Source organism: Trematomus bernacchii, unplaced genomic scaffold, assembly GCF_902827165.1.
Source record: "Trematomus bernacchii unplaced genomic scaffold, fTreBer1.1, whole genome shotgun sequence".
Lineage (NCBI taxonomy): Eukaryota > Metazoa > Chordata > Actinopteri > Perciformes > Nototheniidae > Trematomus > Trematomus bernacchii.
In genome coordinates, this window is record NW_022987605.1 from 2,160,173 (window position 1) to 2,187,407 (window position 27,235).

General features: G+C 42.9%; 2 protein-coding genes across 5 annotated transcripts; one reads left to right on the forward strand and one right to left on the reverse strand.

Moving 5' to 3' along the window:
- Positions 1–1,111: 1,111 nt before the first annotated feature.
- si:dkey-106g10.7 (uncharacterized protein C11orf95) lies at positions 1,112–11,768 on the reverse strand. Of its 2 annotated transcripts, none has more exons than XM_034130881.1 (5): positions 11,238–11,768; positions 9,336–9,848; positions 6,817–7,203; positions 5,550–6,005; positions 1,112–4,501 (listed from the first exon to the last, which is right to left on the reverse strand). In XM_034130881.1, the coding sequence occupies exons 1-5, from the start codon at positions 11,359–11,361 to the stop codon at positions 3,984–3,986; spliced, it is 1,998 nt and encodes a 665-aa protein (XP_033986772.1). In that variant the 5' UTR covers positions 11,362–11,768; the 3' UTR covers positions 1,112–3,983. The 2 variants fall into 2 exon arrangements, with proteins under 2 accessions (XP_033986772.1, XP_033986771.1); XM_034130880.1 differs by having other exon boundaries at positions 6,817–7,206.
- Positions 11,076–27,062, forward strand: si:dkey-28a3.2. Of its 3 annotated transcripts, none has more exons than XM_034130878.1 (7): positions 11,076–11,195; positions 14,220–17,622; positions 21,543–22,217; positions 22,815–22,864; positions 22,950–23,011; positions 24,002–24,315; positions 26,181–27,062. In XM_034130878.1, the coding sequence occupies exons 2-6, from the start codon at positions 14,416–14,418 to the stop codon at positions 24,310–24,312; spliced, it is 4,305 nt and encodes a 1,434-aa protein (XP_033986769.1). In that variant the 5' UTR covers positions 11,076–11,195; positions 14,220–14,415; the 3' UTR covers positions 24,313–24,315; positions 26,181–27,062. The 3 variants fall into 3 exon arrangements, with proteins under 3 accessions (XP_033986769.1, XP_033986768.1, XP_033986770.1); XM_034130877.1 differs by lacking the exon at positions 11,076–11,195 and adding an exon at positions 13,002–13,106; XM_034130879.1 differs by lacking the exon at positions 11,076–11,195 and adding an exon at positions 13,242–13,313.
- Positions 27,063–27,235: the final 173 nt, after the last annotated feature.

Sequence of the window (27,235 nt, forward strand, 5' to 3'; positions counted from 1 at the left end):
TTTGGCTGTCTTAAAATGAACATAGAGCTGTTTTTCCTAGATCTGTTGTCAAGGCAAACTTTGTTCCAGAAGTATAGTTTAGGTGAAGAGTTATCAGGATCATTTTAGTTGACGTAAATCATGGTCACTCATAGAAAGCCATTGTTTGGAGGGCGGTCATAAATCTGATTTAATTTGCCTCTAACTGGGATTAGTTTTGTTCTTGTTTGTAAATCCCAATATTTAGCTAGTATAGTTGCTAAGTGTCTAAAATCAGTTCTGATCTGTGGGTAATCGGCTTTATTATATTGCATGGTGTACTTTATTTCACAGGTATTGAACCTTTTCTTAATAAACAGTATATTGTGACAGTAGTTTTTGTGGGGGAAACTTCTGAAGCAATTGGAGTCAGGACTCAACACAGAGCACAGCAGCCAAGGTTTCAGGTGCGTGTGCTCAGTCAGGACAGTATGAACTGATCAACTGGGTCAAAGTTATGGGCCTTGGAAAATATTTCCCCAACAGTTTTTATATGTCAGCGTTTATCTGCCGATTTCAGTGATGATAGCAGTATTTGAAAATGTCTTCATTTCCTGTTCCAGTAACCTCTGACAGGAAGTGAATGGACCCAAGCTCTAGCAGAGGAATGCCATTCCCTCTATATGGACACTAAAGCTACTCTATGGACCATTTCAACTGAATTGCATTGCTAGGCAACAGCTTGAGTTTATGTACACTTCCTTTCAGCAGTTGTCATTGAGATGCACTGCAACAGGAAATGAACCCTGACATGTTCTAGAAGACGTCCAGAATTCAGATCAGGGATACGATTTAAGAAGCCAGAAACAGAATGAAAAGAGAAACGAGGTCACAGCAGTGTCGTGGTGTTGAGTATTTATTCAAAGATCACGGAGGAGAGAATGCTTTCTCACACGTTGGCCATGTACAAATGAAAGGTGAGTGGACGAGTAAAGAAAAGTGAGGAGCCAAAGAGGACCTCTCTCACTCACACACACACAGTATAAACACACACACATGCATCACATGTTCTATCATTCATTTCACTGTTACTTCATTTTTTAAATAATTAAGTGCTATATCAGAACTCTTCCAGAGTGACGGGGGGGGGGGGGGGGGGGGGGGGGGGGGGGGGGGGGGGGGGGCTATTCTTAGCCAAAGTGGAACATTGGACTGAGATCTGACAGTGTCTCTCTGTCAGAGTCCTTCATTATCACGTCATGATCAAAAGCTTCAACTGAGCAAATTCTGTCAATGTACACCAGAGTATTAGGGGCACTGCTAAGAGAAGACTTTGAAGAAAAAAAGGAACTGTACAAATATGTAGTCTTTTCCCTCAAAATATGACTTGTTTAGCTTGATATAAGTCTTTTGTTTAATTGTAACAGGACTTTTACCTCAAAATTCAGATTCTCTTCTGAAATTACACACATTACATTAATTATATTATTTGTCTTTTAATATTATATTTTTCTCAAAATACAACAAATGTCTTATATTATATAATTTCTTTTCTAAATTCAGACTTTCTCAAATATATTAGAATTCCACTTCCTGGTTTGCTTTAACAGTAGCCCTACTACTCTGCTGTCTTCATAGCATCACCTAGACAACCAAAGCTGACACGTATCACGCCTCTAAAAGATAACGGATGAAATGGTTGTTGATGAAAACAGAATCCCTGAGTTACATTTTCCAGGTGAAGACGTGACATTTTATGACTTTTCTTTCTTTGACAGCTGAAATGATTCCTCCACATCGTCTGTTGCATACATGTTGTACAGTGAAAGGTAAAATAAAGCAGTACCAAAGTTAAAGTCCAAGAAACCCTCTCCAGCCGTCAGAGGACAAAGTCTTTGTTGAATTATGATTGAAGTAGAAAAACTGGACATAATAACCAACACGCTTTGTAGAAACCAGGGTGCATAAAAGTGCTTGTATAAAGGAAAAATAATTCAATTTTTTCATATATTTACATATCCTTTTTGTGTGCAGTTTTAGCTAGATGATGGTAAGATGCAGGCCGGTGACTGACGGAGAGATAACATATCTCATTATAACGATGAGAGACAGGGTCTCCTCCACTGTAAACAAGGAATTAAATAGAGCGACTGCACGCTGGCATTCATTGTCTTCAGCAATAACATCAGAGTCTCATTCAGCTGGACAGGACAGCTGGGGTTAAGTACATTTTTGGGGACAAAGTGCTGTGTTGTCTTCAGACACATCATCATAAAACCAACTCACCTCGGCCTCACCGAAGACTTTTCAACTTCCTGAGACTCAGGCCCTGACCAGAAACAAGCCCTGGAACATTATATTAGGTAGTAAGCATGTACCATGACTTCAAATAAGCCAATTTGTAGGAAGAAAATATGAACTATTAATATTAAATACTAACAGGAGTTTGAATTCCTTAAGCCCCTTTTTCCTATTAGTGGGAAATGAAAAGGAACTTGGCTGTTGGTGTTGAAACTCACCACAGTTCATTTAGCACTAAATCACCCAGCAGATAATGGATTGGTTGAAAAGTGACTTATTGCGGGGCGAGTGGGCGATAAACTGTGGTGAGTTAGCTGCTAGCATGATGGCTAATCATGAACATGCTAACGCTAGCCGGCCACAATAGCGCCAAAAATTGGCACGTCACAAAGGCTGGGCCGCGGTTAAATCCTTTTTGCTTAGGAAGGTTCCAAATTGAATTTCCCCAGATGTATCTGAGTGGAAGCCATGATAAGAGCGGTTTGAATCCTCTAAATGCTAACCAACATGCCGCTGTCACATTAGCACCTAGGCTAATGTCAGTGCCTTGTGCCTCTGAACACCGCTCTGTCTTTGCCTCATGTATTAAGTTCTTATGAATTCTCTTTCACATTTCTTCTTGAGCTTGATGGTAAATGCCATCAGGCCAAGAAAAAAACATTTATTTTGGTCTATTTGACCGCAGCCCTTCAGATTTCATGTGATTTGTACTAGTAGCGGAGGTCAACGGTTGTCTTAATCAGATGCCATGTGTAATCTGTCAGGTTATTTGAGTACAAATGATTGACCTTATTTGACTCTGGGCTCTCCTACATCACTAGGCAGGTGAGTGAGGGTCATGTTCAATCTTGGTTTCCCCTCGCTGTTCTTTCCTCTGCTGGGATAATTATCCAGCTCCTTTTGAAAGGGTTACCATCACTTTGGGCACACATTTAGAGGGTTCATCTAGCTTCTGGCGTGAGAAAGGGTTTTTGTTACCATAAATATTACATCATTTGTATTATAATGTATTACTAAATCTAAAAAGGTTCACACAGAGCTGAACCGGACTTTCTTTTTTTAGGCCATGACATTAAGGTTGTGATATTTTAAGGTTGTGACATTTCCTACCTGCCCCTTTAGTCAAAGCTTACCAACATTTTGAAAGAAGGGGGGAAAAGGGAAAATTGCAGTATTTGTCAACCTTAGTGTTATTCTCAGATTTAGTCCATTTTCCAAAACGCTTTACTCGACAAAAAATACATTTCCCTTTAACCCCCCTGTGTGTTTGGGTCAAATCTGACCATTCTACTACGTTCATCAATCAATTCTGATCACCACTTTCATTGAGTTTTGAGTGGTTTAGTCAACGTTGATGTTCCTGTTCAAAAGTGAGCCCCATAGGAAATGAATGGATAACCCTAGATGATGTTCATCCATCAGAGAGTACACTCCACAAATCAACAACCACGTTGATTTTGGAATACATTTTCACTCTCTATTCTTTGTATACTCACTGCAGTTATTCATGTAAACCTGTCTGAGACATTGTTTAAAGATTAATAGGGTGCTAAATTACATTTGGTGGTAAGTTTTTGTGTTAATTAAGTGCAGTTAAAGCAGACAGGTCCCATTTGACCAGGAACACCAAAGTAAGGGAACGAACAAGACAGCAGGGTTAAAAGGAAGAGGGAGGGCTGTTTCTGACCAGGGGCCACGCGAGTAGCGACGGACGGAGGCCCTTTCTAAGTGCCAGAGTGTGCTGTGGCGGGGGCTGTGGCGGGGGCCGGCTGGGTGGGGGCCGGCTGGGTGGGGCCGTGGTCCTGGGGGGAGCAGCAGTCCTCTGAGTGTGTGAAGCTGGGGGCCGTCTGGCTGTAGCTGAGCAGGGCCTGCTGCCTCTCCTGGGCGCTGTAGCACAGGGAGTGGGGGTGCACCTGCTGCACGTGCCTCTTGATGGTGCTGACCTTCAGCGTGGCCAGCGTGGCGCCGCACACCATGCAGGTGAGGCCGTGTCTCCGGCAGTCGTAGTCCATCAGAAAGTCCCGCCTCCAGCGCACCTGGTAGTTCCTGCGCTGGTCCTTGCCGGGGTAGTGGCTGTGACGGGGGGGGGGGCCCGCGGCGCCCTCCTCCCTGGGTTTACTCTTGGCTGCGCTCACGCCCTCCTCCTTCTTTATCACTTTGCCGTGCGTCCTGACATCGGGGGGGCTGTCCTCGTCCGTCTCTCCCGGGGGGTTCAGGACCTCAGCTTCACTCGGGGGGGTTTCTGATGAAACAGAGAGAGGTAACACTGTAGCCAGTGGTGTAAAGTAACTAAGTACATTTACTCAAGTACTGTACTCAAGTACAATTTTGAGGTACTTGTACTTTACTTGAGTATTTCCATTCTTTGCTACTTTGTACTTCTACTCCACTACAGTTCAGAGGTACATGGTGTACTTCTACCCCACTACATGTATGTAATACCTTTAGTTACTTTACAGATGTGGATGAATGATGTGAAATATAATCAAGTGTTAAATCAGACTTTAGTTCCACCTGGAGTAAATTCACAAGCTACCCTGCAGTATACAAAGTCATTCAAACTAGCTGCACCTTTACCAGCTTTGAGAACACTTTCATGTACTTCTACTTTTACTCAAGTACAAGATCTGAGTACTTCTCCCACCTCTGGCTCAGAATAAGAAACAGGTTTATTACCAGGTAGGTTTACATGTACGAGGAATTTGTAGGTAAACAAAAAAATGAAACCACCATACTTTAGTCTGCCAACTCACACGGTGAATTCAGCATCATGAACATCTCTAGCTCTAATTGTATCATTATAGTATCATATTTGTTGGAGCTATATATTCATTTGTATCATTTAATAGTTTAACATTTAATTTCTTGCTGCTATTGTTTATAGTAAATAATAATAATTATTATATATTTTGTATTGTTTGTTATAATAATAATAATAATAATAATAATAATAATTCATTTATTTGATATAGGCGCCTTCCAAGGCTCTAAAGGTTATACTGCTCTCCTTGGTCTATTAAGAGAATAAGAATGTATTCTGCATATTTTACAGTGTGTAGATTCTCTTCTGAATATATGTCTTTTCAATGTGAATATGTATATATTGCTTTTGATGTTTATTTTATTTCTATTTTTAAGAAATGTTGCAATTCTTGTACATTGACTGTCCAAATGCTGCTGTGACAAAACCATTTCCCAACTTGGATAACTAAAGTATCGATGTACCCAACTTAAACACATTCTGAATCTCAAGGGGAATATTCATGATCAAATAAATACATACTACACACCGTTCTGAATGTGCGAGCCCTCGCTGGGGTAGTCTTTGGTCCAGGCGGCGGCCATGGCCTCCCTGTCCCCCCGGCTCAGGGTGGTGGTCTCGGGGTGACACTCCTGGATGTGTCTGCGAAAGCTGCTCACCTTGATCTCCTGCAGCACCTGAGAGCACACCATGCAGTAGGTGCCCCGGCCCGGGGGCCCGTAGGCCACCAGGTAGTCCAGGCGGAGCCGCCACGGGTCCCCCATGCGCAGCCGCCTCTTCCTGGGCTGCCGGGGGGGCGGGGGTCCCTGCTGTGGAGCTCCAACCCCCCCGTCCTCACCGATGAGACAAGTGTCCTGAGTTAAAGTGCCGTCGCCTTCGGGGTACAGGTCCGTGTGGAGCTGCAGGGCCCCCACCTCCTGAGCAAACAGCTCCACCCCCCCCTCTTTGGTGTCCGGCTCTGATTTGATTGAGGTTTCTGACTCTTCTGTGATGGGACAGAGAATCACACAACACATGAACATTAGAAGACATACAAAGATGAGTTACTTTTCACAGTAACTACTGTTGGTAGGACAATATATCCCAACATGTGTGCAATACATTGTTTCTTAAATGTTCATTTTTAAATGGAAAATAAATCCTTATTAATGTTCATGTTTATTAATGTGCACTGTCAGGGTTAAATAAACTAATAATACAATTAAAAGAATAGGACATTCTTATGCTACTTATATAATGATAATATATTATAATAACAAATATTAAGACATTTGGATTGTGAGATATATTCAAATATTTGAAATTAAAATCAATTTAAACCACACAACTAAAAATATAAATCAAATTGACTCTTGCGCTTTATTCACAAAAAATGCTCTTAAAGAAATAAATGGAACATGTGTCACATGGGTATAGACATATAGTGCCTGTCCAGTTCCTCCATGGTGAGGATGAACACTGCTTTGTTACTCTGATAAAAGCCCAAATGTGCCGGGGGGGTCTGAGGGAACTGTTGCTGAAATAGTCTTTATGGTTAAATTGTTGCTAATGCAGCACAATGAGTAACTCCTCAAATCAACAGACATGGACTTTGGTCGGGTGGGGGCCGTGTTGGAAGATTCAAGAGGGTGACGGGGCTCACCCTGTTACCAGGGCAACACTGATCCCAATACGTAGTGATAAAAAGGGTTGATGGACTCTTTGATTGTGTGTGTGACGTCAGCACATTTCAGATAAGACTGAATGACAGGATGGACAATCCAGAGGTTGTGATAGGTCAGAGACTGTGGTCTTACCGTGAGCCTGGGCCCAGGCCTGCAGGATGCAGTGCTTCTCCTCGGAGCTGAACACCAGGGAGTGTGGGTGTGTGTCCAGCACGTGGCTCTTGATGTGGTCCAGGTGTAGCGAGGGCAGCTCCCCCCCACACACCATGCAGAGCAGCCGGCCTGCCTCCGCCTCGTACTCCATCAGGAACTCCTGGCGGAACCAGGCGTGCAGCGAGTCGTTCAGGTAGCGCTCCAGAGTCTGGGCCGAGGGCCCGGGGCCGTCCTGCTCCTCCCCCTCCTCCTCTTCCTCCTCCTGCTCCTCCTCCTGGGGCGGGGGGGCTTCACCCTCATCAGAGCCAGGAGACAGACTGGGGGGTTGTTGAGGCTGCTCCTGGGGGGTCAAAGGCTCCAGGGGTTCTGCTGGATTTAGAAAATATAAAACACAACTAAGTTATAAAGCTTGTTTGGGGAGTAGCAATGGTGTCTTTGATATTTCTACATTCAAATGACAGAGTTAGTTTCCTTCTTAATACTCTGATGGCCTGTTTCACCGTTTGAACACAGAGATAACAAAGTGATCATATTGATTACATGACGTCCGAGATGAGCATTTACATGACACATGTTGAAATAAGCAAAAGATGTGGGAACAAGGGAAGGCATCAACTACATTTACTTTGATGAATAAACAGATAAGGAGGGATTTATTTTCAATCAAACAGGAACATGTTATTTTAAATAAAGTCCTTATAACTACACTGGAATCAAACAATACATGTTTTTTCCCCGAAATAAACCCTTTTTTCTTAGACCTAAATGTGCACTTGTTGGGGGTGACTCTTTAACTGTAAAAGAAGAGATACTTATTCACTTAGAAATGATCAGTTAAAACATTTAAATTGACCTGTTTGACCTATTTTCACTTTGTATGTAACTGCTACATTCAAACGATGGGGTTAGAGGACGCCAATGCAAATCCACAGTGATCATGAAAACATGAAAAGGGAAGTACTTGTTACTGAAAGCAGAAAACCAAGGCCTTTACAGGAAGGAAGCCCCTGTGGGCTGGCCTCCAACGCTACGTGGCTCAAATGAAGGCAGTGTATGTTGGGCACACTGCTCCAGTGTCTGAACCCTGTAGCTCTGACCTGCTGTAGCTACCTGACCGTCGTGCTTTAAGATCACAGAAAGTCCGGTTAAAGACCGAGGTGGGAAGAAGTGAAGGACAAATACTTTGTTCCTATACTTGAGTACATTTGTCTGGTATCCCTACTTTACTCCACTATTTTCAAAACAGGCTCTTCTTTAGTTTTGATCTGCATTTGGTGGCGTGGTTATTATTATTAGAATCATTGCGCGCCTTTTTCAACCTAATGTCATACAGAAAACACGACCGGTGTATGTATGATGATGACAATGACAGTATTACCGTTTGAAATATAAGTTCTTTAATGTTCTAATAATATAAAGTGTGGTCCAGTTACCAGCTTGACTCTATAAAACAGGTGGGAGATATGGCTACTTTTTAGTTACATTTCAAAGCCCATATTTCTTAATATTTTACTTGAGTAAAGAAGTTAGGTCAGTACTTCAATCTTTGAGTATTCTTAAACACGAGTATCTGTACTTCTACTGTAGTAAAGGGTGTGTGTACTTTTGCCATCTCTGGTCAAAGGTGGAATCTTTAGAGCCTGCAAGCCTGTAGCATTTCCTTTACCATACACTTTAAAAGCCGATTATTAGTGTAAGCTAGCTAGCAGTGTTCTTCTCTCCTTCCTTTGCATACACATTCTTTTGTTTCTTAGTGATACCTACTGCCAATTACAAAAATAAATCCTGAAACCATTGGCAGTGATGGTATTTCATTTACATTTTGAGAGATACACTTATTTGAATTCAGTCTAGCTTAGAATAAAGACTGAAATCGGAGCTAGCCTGGCTCTATTCCAAAAGAACCATACCAAACCCTCTCAAGCTAACTGATATTTGGGGGATATGGCTTTATAGGGGGGGCTAATATTCTGTATTTGTTCAGAGGCTGGCCACAGCCCTGCTTCACCAATACCATCGTTTTGGTTTTAATGACAGGTAACTGAGTTCAGTCAAAACTCTTCTTACATATTTATCTACTTTTGTTTTACAAGTGTTTCCTCGGTTTTAATGTAGAACAAATAGCTTATTTAAGCAGTGCTGCTTGACTATTTGGAAATATCAGATTAGACCAGAAGCACATGAACACAGTATAAGAACTACTTTGGGCCTTTTTTTTGTAAGAACCATAGTATTGGCTTTTTTTGCCTTGTATGTGAAAAGGCTGGATTAGATTGCTTTTTTAAACATTATCCAATTGTGTGATTCTAGTTTGACTTCATCTGAAATATATACCACAGGCTTCCTCAGAAGAGTCTCGTCCAGGCACCTTCCCCCCTCTGCAGGCCCAACTATACATCAGGACTGAGTCATGACATCATCCTCTCCTCTCACACCACCATGCCAAGACATAAAGCCACACTGCCACCAAGTGTGAGATGTAGAAAGCTCCTACCCACCGGCACTGTGTTGGTCTGAGTCCAGCTGCTCCTCCTCTTCCTCAGGCGAGGGTCCCGCAGCAGAACTGAATACCCTTTGACCCCCGCCCAGACTCAAGTGGCTCTCCCAGCCCGAGCGGATGACCTCCTTGTCTGCGGAGCTCCACAGCAGAGAGTCCGGGTGCTTCTGTCGGATGTGCCTCTTGATGGTGCTGAGCTTCAGGGTGGCAAGCGAGCTGCCGCACACCATGCAGATCATCCCGTGCCGCTGGGGGTCGAAGTCCATCAGGTACTCGCTGCGCCAGTATTCGTGGTAGTAGCGGCGGTGGTCTCGGCCGGGGATGCGGCTCAGGCCCGGGCGCGACGCTCTCTGGACCCTGGGTTTGCGTCCGGAGGGCCCGGGGGCCGGGGAGAGCAGGGGGGGCTGGTCCGGGCCCTCTGTGATGCTCCAGTAGCTGGTGCCTGGGGACCCGACAGGCGTGACCATGCCGGCCTCTGACTCCTCCTCATGGCCGTTGGCAAGACTGTCCTCATCTGACAGAAACAAGAGAGATGTGATGTACATGTTGTTATGGTGGCTACACATCTCAAAAGGCACCCTCATGAGTTTGGATCACCAGTTCTACTTTTCATCTGTTACCGGTTCCTAATATGGGCTATTTTACCACTTTTTATGCATTAAAGAATGTATAAATTACATCAACAATTAATATTCTTCTTTTATTGTACCACTGTTACACTAGGAACAACATCTACTGTTTCTATAAGTGTGAGAATTGCACACAAGAATGCCAAAGTTGTTCATTTAAACATTTTACAGTTTAAATTGTGCATTGTAAATGTACATCTTAATGAATAGCATCTGGTTCACAATAATTAAAAATAGAAATATTATGTGCTTCTATAAAGAAAAATATCAGACCCATAAACACTCACACAACTTTGGTATCAGCCACAAAAAAAGATGTTTGGATCAGGCTTTATTCTCTGTGTCCCGGGCCATTGCGTAGTTTACCTTAATGTTAGACTACTCTTTCATACACAGATTGTGGTTGTTCACAGGCCTCCCTTGATTTCAATTGCAAATTTAAAGAAAGAAAGAATCAATTAGAGATGTTATTCAAATGTGATATTCTCAGAGGTCATTGTTTGGCTTCTGATGATTGACAGCTGGACATTTTCCAATTGGATTTCTAGCACTATCACTCTTTATAAAACAACTTTGAAACACAGTTTGCACACTGTTCAAGTCAATTGAGAGTGTTAAGTTCTACATAAAGGAATCTCATAGAATAGAAGAATTGGGAGGGATGAAACCCTCTTTAATGATCACACATGCAGAGCACACAGCACACACAGTGACATTTGGCCTCTGCTCTTAACCCATTTTAGTACTAGGAGCAGTGGGCAGCTATTGTACAGCGCCCGGGGAGCAATGGGAGTGAGGGGGAAGGGGGATGTTCGGTGCCTTGCTCAAGGGCACCACGGCAGGGCAGGAGGTGAACTGGGACCTCTCCAAGTAGCAGTCCACACTCCATATTTCGGTCTGTTCGGGGACTTGAACCGGCGACCCTACGGCTCACAGTCCAAGCCCCTACTGACTGAGCCACTGCCGGTGTAACATATATCTAATATGGATTATGTATTCCAATAACCCATATTATTATTGTGTATCCATTGGTATGAGTCTGCCGGTACCGGTGCTCTCCACTAGGTGGCGCCTGAGTGCCTTGGTGCGCCTGCCTGCGTGCTGTTGAGCCTTTGTTTATAGGAGCCACAGAGACGGAGGGGCCATGCTGCTCCATGGCATTGTCCCTACACGGATTAACTGGCTGTCTGACAATGGCCGTGGCTCTGACAGCCACGCAGTCCCACTTTGCGGTGAGAAACACCAAGAATAATAACCCCAGGTTTTTTCTTTACCTCCCAAGTCACTCTCCTCTCGCGTCGCTTCCTCCTCCCCGCTTATTATTAATGAGAGCAGCTCAGCCTGCTCGGCACACCGGAGGTCCACAGGCTCGCTCTCCCCCGTCTCTTTCTCTTCCATCCCTGGCCTGGCCGCTGTTTAATAGTGGCTGCTGTTCCTCCTTCTTCACTGTGTGGCAGCGCAGAAGCGGGACATGTCACACTGAAACAACATGTTACAACAGTGACATGTTCACACCGCTCGGCTCCGCTCGACACGCATCTGGCAGCAGGCGCTCGCGGAGGAGCCCGTGCTCTACGATGTCCCCCACGCGCCCCGCACGGGAGCCAAGTTAACTTTTCATAAAATCACACAGTCATGTATTCCGCTGGAAATCCACTTCCTCCGCGCTGCGCTGTGTGGTGGCGCCTCGGTGAAGGCCTCCAGTAATGTATTTTAAGGCTCTTGCTTGTCTTCAGGGTGGGGAGCCGGACTAGGGGCCCCTGGGGCTCCTTAAGGGGCTCCTGGGTAAATTTAAAGAGACAGTAGCAGCGTCGACAATGCACACCCACCCCGGGGGGGGGGAGCAAATGTAGCAGCAGGCGCTAATACTGATAAGCTGCTAATACTAATGCGGTTGTTCTCACAAAATCAAGCGATGACAGAAGCGCATTGGTTCGGCAGAGCATCGGTTAAAACGCGAGGCGGGTCCATGGGGAATCAGGGCCCCATGAGCTCCAGCTCATATGTTGTGCTGCATGGTGATCCCCTGAAGGATACTGTTTTTAAATGAAATCCTGTGTTTAGTGTTGTTATAAAATGAGCTATATTGTGGGTATGCTAGATAATAGCTTGCTTGATTATAAATAGCGCTGCAGCTAACTGTTTAAAGAAAAATACCCAGTATTTGCTAAAGTCATTAATTTGTGCTTTAATCAAGGGCCAATTGACATACTCAGACATATTCAAATGGCGTGTTTTGTCTGAACAGTAGACCAATCCCATTCATTTTGCTGTGTCAGAGGACAAAGAAAACCAGCAAATGTGCTAGAAGCTGAACAGTGAACATTTGTAACATGTTTTCTTACTAATCAACTGCAGTTCGTCTAAATAGATAATGGATAATGTTATCAGCCCTATTTTTTATGTTATTTGTAGTTATTCAATTCATACTGGAATTAAATCATTATAATTTAGATGGATATGGAGCCCATCTCCCTTGAAAATAGATTTGGATTCATGACGAGATGATTTACAAATGTGTGTAGGCCTACTGCTAAGCCCATCAATGATGCACATTTGGTATGATAGCCTATATTATTATAATATTCCAACCATAAATCGCACTGTGGCCCTATCCCTGATGGTTCTGCTCACGAATCGAGGTCATCTGTAGAAAAAGCCAATAAATCAATGGACCTTTGTCCAGCAGCTGCTCCAAGTTGGTAAAGACTATATGTTACTGCCTGTTTATGTAATCACTGTGCATTTTCTGGATGCTGTTTAGATTGGTTATGTATGTAGGCTACTGTTCCACATTTCACTAAATATTGAAGTAAAACAAGCTTAGGCCTAACAAGCAAGCCAGGCTGGTTGTAATTAATGCATGCAAGATAAAAGTCACAATTTTTTATATTTATATCATTTTTCTGCTCGGATTTGAAAAGAAGGGGGCGTTTCACTGTGCTGTGTCTGTGTGTCCAAAACGTATAGTACACGCACACACAAGCGCGCGCATCCAGGTCCTACATCCTGGTACTTTTCAGCGTTGTCAAGGCAGCCTCAGAGCACGGTTGGCTGGCGGAAAGTAGCTGCAGTGTCCTGGCAATATATCTGTCCAAAAACGTTCACAAAAACTGTCCCGGAAAGTTAGGTGTAACTAAAAGGTATCGGGTATGCATGTTTTTCTTACACATGTTTCCAAACGGCCTGCTTTACGACAGTAATGCGCGGGTTTTCTTCTTTTAGACAGGCAGCACACTCAGACAGTCCGTGTGGACAGAACAGGAAGATCCTGTCCATTGTGCCTGAGAGAGACACAGCGTTCAGGCTCGATTTACGCCCGGAAGCTGCTTCTTATTCACCGTATTTCTGTGTGTATCGTTAGTTAGGCATCAGCTGGGTCGTTTCGCTGCGTTTATTATCAAATAGACACAGAAAAAAGAATTAAAATGGCTCTCGACAGATATAATTTGTGATAGAGAGGGACAGGTTTAAAGGGACAGTGTCGCTCTGCTTCCTTCCTGGTTCCTGTAGCTTTACATATGCTACATGCACGCGACGTGTTTGTATCAGCAGATATGCTGTGGTTTGCAGATATTTTGTATTCATAGTTGTAAATAGTACATTTGAATATTCAGCCACTAAAAACATTTAGCCTGTCTCACGTGGGAATCGTGTTGTGAGATAGGAGATGGGCGTCTTAGCTTACACATGCATTGTCTTGATCTACATGTAATCCATTTAAACAAGCGTCACTGGAAAGAGAAACACTTGCACGAGCCCAAATGTAATTTATCTCTTTAGTAATAAATCAAGAGTTACTTCGTAAGCATGTTAAATTCATGTTTTCACAATTATCCTAACTATATGTGAATCCATTGCATATTAACTGTTTCAAATGTGATAAACCACATGAAAAATTAACTGGGAGTCATATCTAATCTAAACTCACATATTAGTGTATTCCTTTGTTTTACAAGTGAGAAATATCTGAAAATCCTTTCGCTTTCGGACCTGTTCACGTGTGCTTTTTGTAGGAAACAATATAAATGGTTTGATAATGTGCTTCAATACAGCTTACTAATCAAATTCATGTCGTACATTTTATCGTTACACAACTTTAAGTCATTTTTATCAGAATGCTTCACTTATTTTTAAAGACTATTAAATACAATGACTTTGTTAGAACATGTGTAGTTGCCTAAGATCACACTGTCTTTGATATCAGGATTAGGACAAAGTAACATGCAACTAAGACTTGTTTTTTTTCTTCTCAGGTCATATGCATACCGATGTGATGTTTGAGAGATTTGGCAGCTGCTCAGCAGAGCATCACACCTACTGCGGCTTCATATAGGAGGACACCATGTATGTTAATGGAGGGACGACTAAGGGGATGAATTGAATCAGTGTGACAAGGGAATAGCCAACCAGTACTTTTGGACGAGAACTGATGGGCTGTCCAAGCTTGCGATGCCAACTGCAAAAGACAAAGCTGGTTCAGCGTCCCACCGCTACCGTCCGGCCTCGGAATATGATGATGCCACCCTCACCCAAAAGAGACAATACTGGAGAACAAAGAAACGAGAACAGAGGGCCCGACTGACAGAGCGCAGAGGAAAGTCCTCACACAACAGTCAAGGGGGAAAGTTCGTACATCTACACGCCCCTGCAGCGGGGAATTCCACTTTATCCGGCTCTTTTGCTGCTTTCTCCTCTCCTTTGCAGAGTAACGATGGCTCGTACAAAGCAGTCAACGTATCTCCTGCACCACAGACTGGGAAAAGAGTGGGGGACAGCTCAGTTGAAGCCCCTGACAGAAAGGAGAAATGGCTCAGTACGATGGAACTCAACAAGGTCTTGCCTCAGTTCACTGCATCAAGTTCCATCCCTGCCATAGCTGCTAGGCGCAACGTAGCTACAGTAAGGGGTGCTGTGAGCAGAGCTGTCACCTCTCACAGTGGAACCCAGCTGAACTCAGTGCCTCTAGTCAGAGTGACCAGAACTACCAACGGCAGCTCCGCTAAAACACACCCTCAGCCATGCGTGTCTATGCAGGGTGCGTCAGTCCCAAAAATGCAGAATAAGGCACAAGTTGTATTACGCATTCAGCCCAAACTCTCACCCCCCAATGTGACCACAGGTATGATTATTGTGTCTTCTCCATGTGTCCCAGTTTCTATTAAAACAGAGGGCCAAACAGCGACACCTCAGAGTGGAACAAAGAGTGCCTTGGTCACCATGCAGAGGGCTAAAGGTGTTAGCAACTCGCACTCTGTCATGGAGCCAGAGGACCAGAGAGCAGCCAGGCGCAGAGAGCAATGGCGGATCAAAAAGCGAGAGCAGAGGGCGAAGCAGGCAGCTCAGGTGGCTAAAGCGAGAGAAAGGACACAGAGCGGTGAGATGACGATGGCAAGGCAAACAGCACAGAAAGCAGGACTTGTAGGGGGCGCCATTCTTCAGCATCTTCCATCTCAGTCGTTGTTGAGAGGGGCCGTCCAGAAGCAGTGTCCTACCCGGGTCAAAACTTCCTTTACATCTGCCAAAAGGGAAACGTATAAAGTGCAAAGTTGGGCAGCAAGGTTAGCTACAGTTAACCTGCAAACAAATCGGATAATACCACAAAACCCACATGGGAATAGGACACCACAGACAGCCATCACATGTAATGTTATATCCGCGAGAAAGCGAGGGGAGACCCAGAGAAAGCTTCCAAGTTATGTCAATATTTCTAATGTTTCCAAAGGGATCGCTCGTTGTAAAACACCTAGGCAAAGGATTATCGACGCCCAGAGGAATTTCATGAATCAAAGAAACATAAGATGTAAATCCCCGTTTCTTTCTTCAGTCTATGGTAGCAGAAATATGCCCCAAATCGACCCCAACGACACACCTGAGCAGATCATAGCCAAACGGCGAGAGTATTGGCGGATAAAGAAGCGCGAGCAGCGAGCTAAGCTGTCAATGGAAGTGAGGGGTCGTTTGATGGAGAAGGACTCTCTGATGCGAAGAGTGAAGCGTTACCAGGACATCCTAGAGGAGATAAGGAGGGCCAGAGCCATGGCCCAATCGGGAGGGAGCACCCTGACCAACGCCTCTGAGACCATTGGAGGGTTCATCAAAGAGGACGGGACACTGACCATTAACATTCCCCAGGTTTCTACGGATCACAACACTGCAGCACGTAGAGGTGAAGAAGAGTGTCACGTAGAAGCTAATAATACATCCATCTCAAAACCTCAGCATCCACCTAATACTCAACAGAAAGGCACCACACCCATTCGTGTAAACCAGCCCCCCCCTCCACCTCTCCCTACTCAGGTAAGAGTCACTTTTCCTCCTGCTGGACAGTCGGTCAACAAGCCTCCGAGACTACTGCCAATCAGACCAAGGACTCAACTTGAAAGCACAACTGTTAGTAATCCACACAAGTCAGCAATCCAAACTGTTAGTCAGATCAGACTCACTCGTCCTCAAATCTCTCAAAACACCGTTACTGGAGGGCCGACAGCAGGGTCTAACCTCGGTGGCTGTGTCATGAAAATGACCGTCTCGAGTAGTGCGGTGTCTCTGTCAGCGCTCTCTCTGGATCCAGCGTTAACAGAGGAGGAGAGGATGGCTAAAAAGAGGGAGTACTGGAGGATAAAGAAACGAGAGCAGAGGGCAGCCCGCTCTGCTCGACTGAAGCAGGGGGTCTTACATGCCAGGGCCACTGCAGCCTTACAGAGGAGGAGGGCCCAGAAGCAAGCAGCAGAAACCACTGCCACACAAGGTGGGAGTCTCACAGGATACGCACAATCTCTCCCCAACAACAGTGTGCCTATTACGCCAAATGCAAATGAGATCAAACAAGAGTCTGAGCCTGTGCCAGCAGTTGACCTAAATTCTCAACCAGAACATGCCATCTGTCCAGAAATCAGCCCCCCCACCTCCCCACCACCACCACCTCCAGCGCCTCAGCCGGAGCCTGACCCAGCTCTGAGTTCAGACAGCCAGGCTACCACTCTGCTAGCCGTGGCCTCCATGAAGAAACTCCTGGAAGAATCCCTGAGCACAGTGACCCACATCAAAATAGAGTCGAAGGAGGAGGCCTCACAGCAAGAGATGGAGCCCACCTTACCCCAGAATGAGGGGGCTCCCATTGCTGCTGATTTGACATTGGAGATAAAAAGCGATGGCGATGCTTTGGTACCAGCGGGGTCACAAAGCCCTCATCTCAAAGACGCACCCCAAAGTAGCGACACGCATCCTCCCAACTCCAACGAGGTAGTCCTGAATCCCACCTGTGAGCACTCATCCCAAACCCATTCAAATTTCATATTGGACCCCTCAGTGGAAGCCTCTGACATCCCATCTTCACCACACAGAACCCTGAGTCTTCCCACCAAAACAGAAAGCCATGAAAGCAGCTGTTCCCCAGAGCCACCAAAGCTACACCACCTACCCATGGTTCAACTGCAACCACAGCAACAACACTGTGAACAAGACATTCAAGAAGAAGGCCAAAACTCCCCGTCAGCTGAAGGATACTGCAGCGTGGGGCCCGAGCACAGTGGGATGATGAGCCTGCAGAGGAAGAGGGAGTACTGGAAGCTGATGAAGAGGCAGCAGAGGGCCAGGCTAAGAGCCAGGCAGAGAGAGAGACAGGCAGAAAGCAGCAGTCGACCCAAACACACTCAGGTAATGAGACACATGCAAATAATGATCATTGTGTACCCTTTGCAACATGTAGCTGACATTCCATTGCGGAAAAAGTATTTCGATTTTTACCACACTGTAAAAATACTTAACTTCAAGTAAAAGTACTGCATCAGGAATGGTTTTAATTAAAGGTATTTAAGTACGATAAGGAAAATATACCTAAAGTATTAGGTGTAAAAGTACTCATTACAGAAAAAACTCATAAAACTCATAAAATATTTGTTATATTTTAAAGCAAAAGCAGCAAATCTTCACATTTAAGAAGCTGGAACTGTGAAATATTTTAGAAAAAAGAAACGTTTTAGCAGAATTGCTGTCTGTTAACCCACACATTGTTTTAGTTATGAATTATTTAGCTAAATATAATGTTGGATGGTTTAATCTATAACAAATAATCACCTTGTTAAAGTTTTTCATAGGTGTTGTGTGTCAAAATCTGAATTTATAAAGTAACTAGTATAACATCTGTAAAATAAATGTAGTGAGTAAAAACTACAATATTTGCTTCCAAAATGAAGTAGAGTATAAAGTTGTATAAAAGGAAAATACCTGGGTAAAGTACAAGTAGCTGAAATGAATTGTAGTCGTCTACTCTTTCGTTTTCCTAACATGCATGACACTAACATGTTAACAACAAACACATTGATGTTGGTTTTTTCAGTCCGTTACAAGTGTTGGAAGAATTACTCGGATCCTTTACTTTACAAATACGATGGTCTTAAAGTACTACACTACAAGTAAGAGTCCTAACTTCAAAATTGTCCTTTAGTAAAAGTATTAAAATATACTTCAAGTACAAAAAGGGAAAGTACTCATTCTACAGAATGGCCTATTTCAGAATATAATAAAGAACGGAAGTATTATGAGCTAAATGTACAAGTATGCACTCCGAATGCAGAATGGATCATTTACCAGTATTATACTATTATGGTTATGAAATACATGTAGTGGAGTAAAAAGTAAGATATTAGCCTCTTAATTGTAGTGGAGTAGAAGTATAAAGTAGAATCAGCATCAGAATCAGAAAGGGGTTTATCACCAGGTAGGTTTTACAATAATAATAATTTACAAAACACATTTTTTTTGCGGTGCATAGTCATGTAAGAGAAAACAAAGTGACATTTACAACAGCATTAGCAACATAAACAGTCCCACATCTAGTGTTCGAAAAGGAGTGAGAAGAAGCATCATTTATTTAATCTCACCCCCTTGTCCCTAAATTATTTATTTATAATCTAAATAATTATCATTATTATTAATAATAATAATTATTGTTATTATTAATCTGCTTTACTTGTTGATTGACATATATATATATATATACACATACATAGATACATACAGTCAAACACCAGTAAAGTATGTCAAAAGATGACTTAAGTACATTACTTATAATACTTAGTAAATGTACTCAGTTACCTACTGTAACATCAGGGGTCTGCACACCATGCTTATTTTGTTACATCACAATCTCTGTTTGACAGCAGTAACATATATTTGTTAGGCTGTTGGCTCAGAGTCATAGGAAATGTCATCTTTCATGCTAGCCTAACTGGATGGTCCTCACTTACTATGCGTAGGATGCAGCATTGGTTTTTATTAATGTATCAGTGGCGAGCCGTCAGGGCCCTCTAGGCCCTCTGTGAGGGCCTAAGATATTCCAAAAAATAATATTTAAAAACATTAAAAAAAAAAATATTTTTTTTAAATATATATTTTTTTAATATTATTTTTGTTATATTTTTCATTAGTTTTACCGAAAAAAAACTTGATTTAATAAAATAACATTTCCAAAGAAATAAATCCTTCGAATCTGCCTGTTCAGTCTCTGTTTGAATGTCAGTTACTATAGCGGGCCTCTCTGCGATTCACAGAGGGCCCGCTATAGTAACTGAACGAGAGAGTAATGTCAAATGACAGTACAATTGACCAATCATATCTTCCCTCTAAATGGGTGGGTTTTATTATCGCGGACTTTATGACGAGTTCCGCCCGCTGTGAAACTTTTCTTGTTTCCATAGCAACAACAACTTCCTGTCAACAGCGTGAACTCGCCTTCAAAATAAAAGCATGCCAAATTACACTTAAGACATACAACTGCAATGAAAGTAACAAACACAATGCAATATCATTTTCAATGTCAAAGAACACAAATTGGGTTCACAGGTGTTGTTTTGTGTGGTAGAGGGTCGCTGTCATTGATGCGTTTTGCACCCTGGGCCGTTGTTTTGATATTCCGCTGAAGTATACGCTGTGACGTAATAACGTCTTTTTTTCGAGGGAAGGGGTGGGGGTCAGAGGGCCTAGGTATAAAGCTCACGGCTCGCCACTGTAATGTATAAAGCCATTTTAGGTAAGCTTCCACTCTACATATGTGTCAGATTTGCCCCAGTTTGTGACTCTTACAACCTCAGATCCAGTGCCTGGATACGGGTCCAGGTTCCTGCTGTGCGGACTGAGGCTGGAAAAAGGAGTCTTTTTTTTTTTATGGTCCTTGGTCTTGGAATGACCTTCAATCACGCCTTAAACTGAGGGCACTTGTCTCAATAGCATGCTTTAAGTTGAAGTTGTCTGAGGTCCTTACCACCAGCTGCTCTTGCAGTAACAAGTAGTGTACTTTTCTTACTGTCCTAATGTGCACAATGTAGTGACTGCTTTTTCGTCTTTAGTTTTCTTAGTTATGTTCTCTGTATTTTATATCTTTGTGTTATGTGTTATGTGTAATGTTGCTGCCTTCTTGGCCAAGTCAGCATTGAAAATGAGATTTTATCTCAATGCTTTTATCTATGTTAAATTAAAGGTTAAATTAAAAAAAAAAAAATGCTAACACATGCTAACAGTATGCTAATTAGCCTTTGTTTAAGGGACACTGTATTTCATATTTGCGGGCCAGTACAGTAGTTGTTACCCATTCAGGCCAGGCCATGGGCTGAAACCCCAGGAACAGGTTTTAGCTGTGAGGAAAGACACATGTGGAGCAGATGTTAGCTGCACTTTTGGCTGGTTAGTTTTGAGCAATAACTTTTATTTTGCTGGGATAATACGCTGGTATCCAAGAACAAGTCTCAAAGCCTTTATAGCTAGAGCGACGGTGTTAAGATAAACCCACAAAGATCCGTTTATAATCCCTTGAGATGATTAATTCTGATGACTGAATTCAAAGCATCCGTTGATACTAAAGATATCAGTGTCAATGCTGAGAGAGTGGTTGGAACCCATGCAGAGTTCAAGGTTCCCCGTTCACTCTCCAGCTGTAACCGGAGTCAGCACACTGCAAACCTCTGGCTGCCATTTGACATTTGAACAGCAAAAATAGAGAGTCGTCGACTAAGAGGGGCCCACTGAACGAGAAAGGCACACGCATGCATGTTTCAGAAAGATTATTGTCTGTTTGTGTTTTATTTGCATTTTATGAAATGATTGGCATACATAACAAAATATAATCAACTCTTAAATCAGACTTTAGTTCCACCTGGAGTAAGTACGAGTAACTATATTTTGATGCTTATACTTTTGTACTTTTACTTGAGTAACATTTGCAATCCAATCTTACACTCTGGTACTTCTACTTTTACTACAAGAACACGATCTGAGTACTTCTCCCAGCTCTGCACATAATGGATACCACATTAATACTCATACTACATTGTCACCTCAAAAGTGTTATGTTCTATATCTTACCCATTTTCCTTGGTTTCTGATAATTCTATATCCTATAGATATTTCCCAGAAGCCACACAAAACATTACAAGACCAAAATAAATAACTCTCCAGCATGGGAGAGGTATTTCATATCTACAGTAGCAAGGACATGAACCACATAGAATACTGAATATAAAATGTTCTATTTCATTGTGTTGACCTGTGGGATCATTTCCATGTTGTGTTTTTGTCTTCAGGCTCCAGGTCGGCTCATCATCAACACTGTGAAGGGGGGGCATCCTCCAGTGAAGCGACCCCTCCATCCCCGCCCCCCCCCCTCCTCTCTGTCTGCAGTGAGTGGTGTCCCCACTCTCCTGGTGGTTAGCCCTACAACATGTAGCGCTAACCAGTCCCCTGACAGGATCCAGGTCAAGCTGCCCGTCCCCCCTGCCTCCCGCCCCCCCAGGACCCAGCAGAACCACATGGACACTGGGCAGATGGTGTCCACACATCGAGGAGATCACGAGAATCATCAAGGCATGACACAAAAGTGGACGCCAACTCGCACAGGTGTACACAAACCCCCCTTCATGCCTCCTCTGAAGCCCCCAGAGAACCCACTATCCAGCATCAACCTGCAACCTATTGAACCCCCCCACACTCTGAGTTCCAGTCCAATAAAAATCCCTTGTGCTCAGCTTCAGAGCGCCACACACATCATACAAACTCACACACCAACATGCTCCATGGTTCCACCAAAGGCCATCCCAGGGGAGTCTGAGGAAGACTTCCTGAGGAGGAAGAGGGAGTACTGGAGGGTAAAGAAGAAGGAGCAGAGAGCCAGGAAGGCCATCCGGGAGAAGGGGGTCTCCCCGGGGGGAACCCCCAACCACCTGAGGTCCATCCTGCCTGCCCAGGATCTGCACACACAGGTAAAAGCTGCTTAGGTGTTTATAAAAACTGAATTATACATTTTAAATTGTGAGGAACAAATCAGACTCATGATGAATGATGAATCAGCCTTACTTCAAACGTGATATCGTGTCAATTGTATTACATTTTTACAATTTGGGAGGTTGATAGGCTGGACAAGCATCATTTACACTGCCTCGTATTCTGTGTATGTGTATATTATATTGTGTATTCAATACATATACGCTCTATAGATATTCTAAAAGGCAATAATAAAGTAGCTAACATGTTAAATATAGAGAAAAGCACACATTAGTATGTTAATTAGTATTAGTATTTAAATGTTTTAAATAAAGACAAATCAGTACTTCTCCAAATGAGTAACAGCATTGAAATAGCTAAGTGGACATATTAAGGTTTGATAACAATTATGTTTTGCACTCAAAAATAATGATGGTTGTTGCTCAGTAGAATTTCCAGAACAAAGTGTATATATTGTACATTACAGGTGTACAACCCAGTCTGTATAGTGTGAGGGTCTACCAGGGGCCAAAGATGAGTTCATTACAATCTGAATTATTTTTGTTCAAACCCTGATTTTCTGATGTTCCCTGCAGAATTGTGGTCAGTGGGTGAGCTCCTCTGAGGAGTCGGAACATTTCATGAGGTTTGTATTACTTGATCTATGTTTTTCAAAAGAGTTTAGATGCCAGCTCGATGTGATGATGAATGTAATGTTTCTCTCTTTAAAGCACGTCAAAGGACACCGACCCAGCATCCTTTTCATTCTCCGGCTTCTCAGCTCCAGCACAAGGTAACGTATCAACTCTGTCCCTGTGAACTGAGAGTAATGCAGAGAGGTGGAAGCAAAGTACATTTACTCCAGTAATGTAATCAAGTAAATACAATTTGAACACAAGTGCTGAAAAAACTGAAATGTTGACTTTCATTAAATGTATAATGTCAATAAAATTCAAGTAACTGTATTAGGTTAGTTGAAAGCAAATATATTAAGTTGAACATAATATTTTGAATTGAATATTATTGCTTTCTACTAACTTAATACAGTTATGTGATCTTTTGACATTTAATTAAAGTCAACTGTTCAGTTTTTTCAGTGCTGATTCATTTGACATCTTCAGTAATAAGTTACTTTTTATTGGAAAACAAACTGATGAACAAGTGATCTTAACCTATAATAAGACATGATACATTATGTGTTGGTTATAGCTTAGAATATTCATCTGAAAGAGCACAGTATTGGCGTCTGAATTGTAGTTCAGTAGAAATATGAAGTAGCACAAATGAAAATACTCAAGCAAAAGTTCCTCAACATTGTACTTAGCAAAGGACTTCTTCCGGTAGAAGAAGTACTCGGATCTTGTACTTAAGTAGAAGTACTCAGATTTTGTACTTAAGTACAATAAGTACCAGAGTGTAGGAATACTCTGTTACAGTAAAAGACCTGCATTCAAAATGTTACTCAAGTAAAAATAGGAAAGTATTATCATCAAAATATAGTTGAAGTACCAAAAGTAAAAGTAGTCATTGTGCAGATACTCAAGTAAAGTACAAATACCTCATAACTGTAGTTAAATACAGCACTTGAGTAAATGTACTGACTTTACACCAGTGACTTCTAATAATAATGAAGTCACTGGCTGAAGTAGCTGATCGTATACACAGTATCTAAAACTGTCTCTACAGTGATGAAGTACAACATTGTGTGGTTTTTCTACTATTATGAATGTCTTCCTGAGAGTGCTCATCCAAATGGGGAATTGTGTTTCCTTCCTCTCCTCAGATGAGTCAGATCTTCAGTTTGCAGACTATGATCAGGATGAAGAGGAGGGTCCAGTCTCTGACGCCGTGTGGAGGAACCGCTACCTCATGGACCACGACCCTCTGAACCAGCTGCTGGTGTGCATGGTGTGCGGGGAGCTGCAGTACTCCCACAGCCTGGAGGGGGTGAGGGCCCACATCGACGAGGCCCACCCCCACACCCTGAGCCTGGAGCCTGGGGAGCAGCGGCAGATCCTGGAGGCCTGGGACGAGCAGGTGTCCCGGAGAGAGCGCTTCTTCACCAGCCAGCTGCAGCAGCACAGCGCCGTCTGACAGGTACAGCCGCCAGAGTGAAGTACACCTACTGCAGTACTGTACTTAAGTACCATTGTTGGGGCTTGTACTTTGAGTGTTTTTATTGTATGCTTCTTTATAGTTCTACTCCACAGTTGTACTTCTTACTCAAAAAGATCAACCTTCGCCCTTTTTTATATGGGCAATGACGTCATCAAATATGACGAGAGAGAAAAGAAAAAAGGCACTCTGCACAGACCATAAAATAACCTTTCTTTCCTAATTGAATACACTCAGGGATTTTGCTGCTACAGCCTAACTGGGTCTTCTAGGACTAGGGATTAAATTAAAAAGGGGCCGCCTACAGCCCCATGTTTTGGGGCCTGGTCCTCAAGCAGCGGACCCGGGTGTTTCCATTCTGCCTGTACAATAAAGGCACTGGTCCCATTCTCTGGAAGCTGCCATCTGGGTTGTGGTCCAATAGTCCAAAAAACAGCTCCTAAGTTCTATCCCTATCGTCTATCCCTTGACCTCTGAGTAAAAGGTCACGGGGTTAAGGGATAGTGGATAGGAGAATTCAAAAGGACTTAGGAGAAGAGACTGCGGTACTTTAGAGAATCCGACTGCACTTTCACTATCCGACGTGTTTATGATGCGCCAGCGGACGTCATAAATGTGCGTCTGCTGCTGTGGGGAAACTATGGAAACTACAGTTTTCTATACAGCGGACTACAACATGGATGTTTAATAAGAACGAGGGACTACTGTAAACTCATCTAGAGACTCTGCAGCGTGCTCTGATGCTGTTGTTTTATGCTTTATGAACGGGGACAACAGAGGAACATATTCTTCATGACCAAAGTTGGAATTGAAATAAAAAAGGAAAGTGAAACTTATGCTCGTCACCCTCTCCCTCCGGTCCACATTAATACAAATGATCCCAATACGTATGATTGTATGAAAAGATCTTAAAATCAATACAAATGTATTTATTATAAACATTAGTCCTTAACATCTATCCCTGTGTATATCACCATTCAAACATCTTTGAAAAGTTGAACAAACCCCACACAGCTCAGTAAAGACTGTGAAATGTTGACTTTATTTGATCATTTCAGTCAAAACTAACGTTCATATTTCTCTTTTTGATTATAATACTGATGAACGTTCAAAACAAAGCACTTTGGCAACTTACCACATACGTTTTAAAATGCTTAATAAGCACCGTAACTTTCATGATATCATTTCTCCGTCATAATCGGTTGTTTCCGTGAACGGCCGACTGTTGTGTGACGGCAAATGCCGCGGCCGCAAGGCATTGTGGGGCAGCATTTTCTCCTCTCCTTTAGCTTAGGGAGGTCCAGTGGTTCCTAAGCTAAAGGAGGTTATAAAGGAAGTTTGAAACCTCCTTTCCTTTCAATTAGAGAATTGGAACGGCACTTATCATGGCTGCCACTGAGGGACTTCCGGGTCATTTCACTCCGTTAGGAAGGTTCCTAAGCTAAATGGACTATTCGACCGCAACCCTGGGCTCTGCTGCTCCTACCGGGAGGGAAATGGCATTTGGAATGGCACATGGAAATATTTGGATATCTGTAAAAGTGTGTGTATATTTCAATATTGTCCTTGACACAGCAGAGCCCCCCCACATAATACATCTCAATGTAACCCCTGTGTATGAGCAGTAGTTTACATGTTAGCTACCTTTGTCACAGATGATAATTCCCTCTCAATCTGTGTCAGATAAATAAATAATATTATTCTAATGAGCTGAACATGTTCTTTCTTCTCTTTTGAAACGTCTTAATACTTTCATGACCTTTAGTATGGAAGTCACGAGTCCTGTATAGCAGTAAAACTGTCGTCTTTATTTTCCTTTTGCTGAACCGGTCCGACTTGTTTTGCAGAAGCACGCAGGAGCTGAAGCGAGGAGGATATGACTGCAGGACACAACGGAAAACCACCAACCAGGAGAGAGACAAAACTCACACTAACCGTCTTATTTATTTATTTCAAATCATTTCTTCTTACCTTCATAGAAAATCATGTTGACATAATGCTGTATGGGAACATCCAACCCTGAAGGCAGCTTTACCTCATTTCCTAGAGGGGTTGTAAGGTGGCTTTATGAAAGAAAGTATGAACATTTTTTACATTGAAGTTATGACAGCTGAGATTTTGAGATAATATTCAAGATAAGTCCAACGTTCTGGGAAACAATGTCTAACATAGGCTGAAGTATCCTGGACCTTTCTTTGTAAAAACAACACACAGATCAGAATGACTACTTCCTGAAATCTGCAATCATTCCTTCAATTTCTGCCATTTTTAAACCTCAACACCTTTAAGCATTGGGTGTTTCCCACAGACTCATTACATGACAAAGATGCTTTTGATAAAGTATTTAGAACATCATAGGAGAATAAAAGTAGCAAATACAGGATCATAGCTATTTTCTTTCATTCTCCAAGATTCTCCTGTCGTTTCAAAGACATCATGAGGTGCCCTGAACAAATGTAAACCACCCCAAGTGTAATTGAGTAATTGTGAGGTACACTGTGTTTCCCTTTCAACAATAAAACCATTAAATTATGTTTTGGTGACAAACATCAGCACTCCGGGATGTAACTGCATCGGTCAACCCTATGGAGAAAATCAAACTAACTATTTTCAATCTTTTAGACAGCAGTCCGTCTCCACAGCAGCGTTAAAAAAATCTTGGAGGTGGGCGTATCTGAAGCTTGGGGATTTTTTGCGAACAACCAATCACATGAATCTCCCGCCCGCGACATACGAAGCCAAAAAGCCCGAAGTAAACTGGATATAAACTCCCCAAAACAGGCGAAAACATACCACTGTCTCTGCCACCTCCCTCCATGCCTGGCTCCTCCGGTTTATATCCCGGTAGGTCTGGTCATAAAGCACCGGGTGATTGATTCGCTACCGCTAATTTCTCCTCCAT

Coding starts and splice junctions, on each gene's coding strand:
- si:dkey-106g10.7 (XM_034130880.1), bottom strand. CDS start 11,361: ATGGAAGAGAAAGAGACGGGGGAGAGCGAGCCTGTGGACCTCCGGTGT. Junction 9,849..11,237: donor AGAGGAGAGTGACTTGGGAG/GTAAAGAAAAAA, acceptor TGTTTCTGTCAG/ATGAGGACAGTCTTGCCAAC. Junction 4,502..5,549: donor GGGCTCGCACATTCAGAACG/GTGTGTAGTATG, acceptor CTGTTTCATCAG/AAACCCCCCCGAGTGAAGCT.
- si:dkey-28a3.2 (XM_034130878.1), top strand. CDS start 14,416: ATGCCAACTGCAAAAGACAAAGCTGGTTCAGCGTCCCACCGCTACCGT. Junction 22,218..22,814: donor CCCAGGATCTGCACACACAG/GTAAAAGCTGCT, acceptor TGTTCCCTGCAG/AATTGTGGTCAGTGGGTGAG. Junction 23,012..24,001: donor CTTCTCAGCTCCAGCACAAG/GTAACGTATCAA, acceptor TCCTCTCCTCAG/ATGAGTCAGATCTTCAGTTT.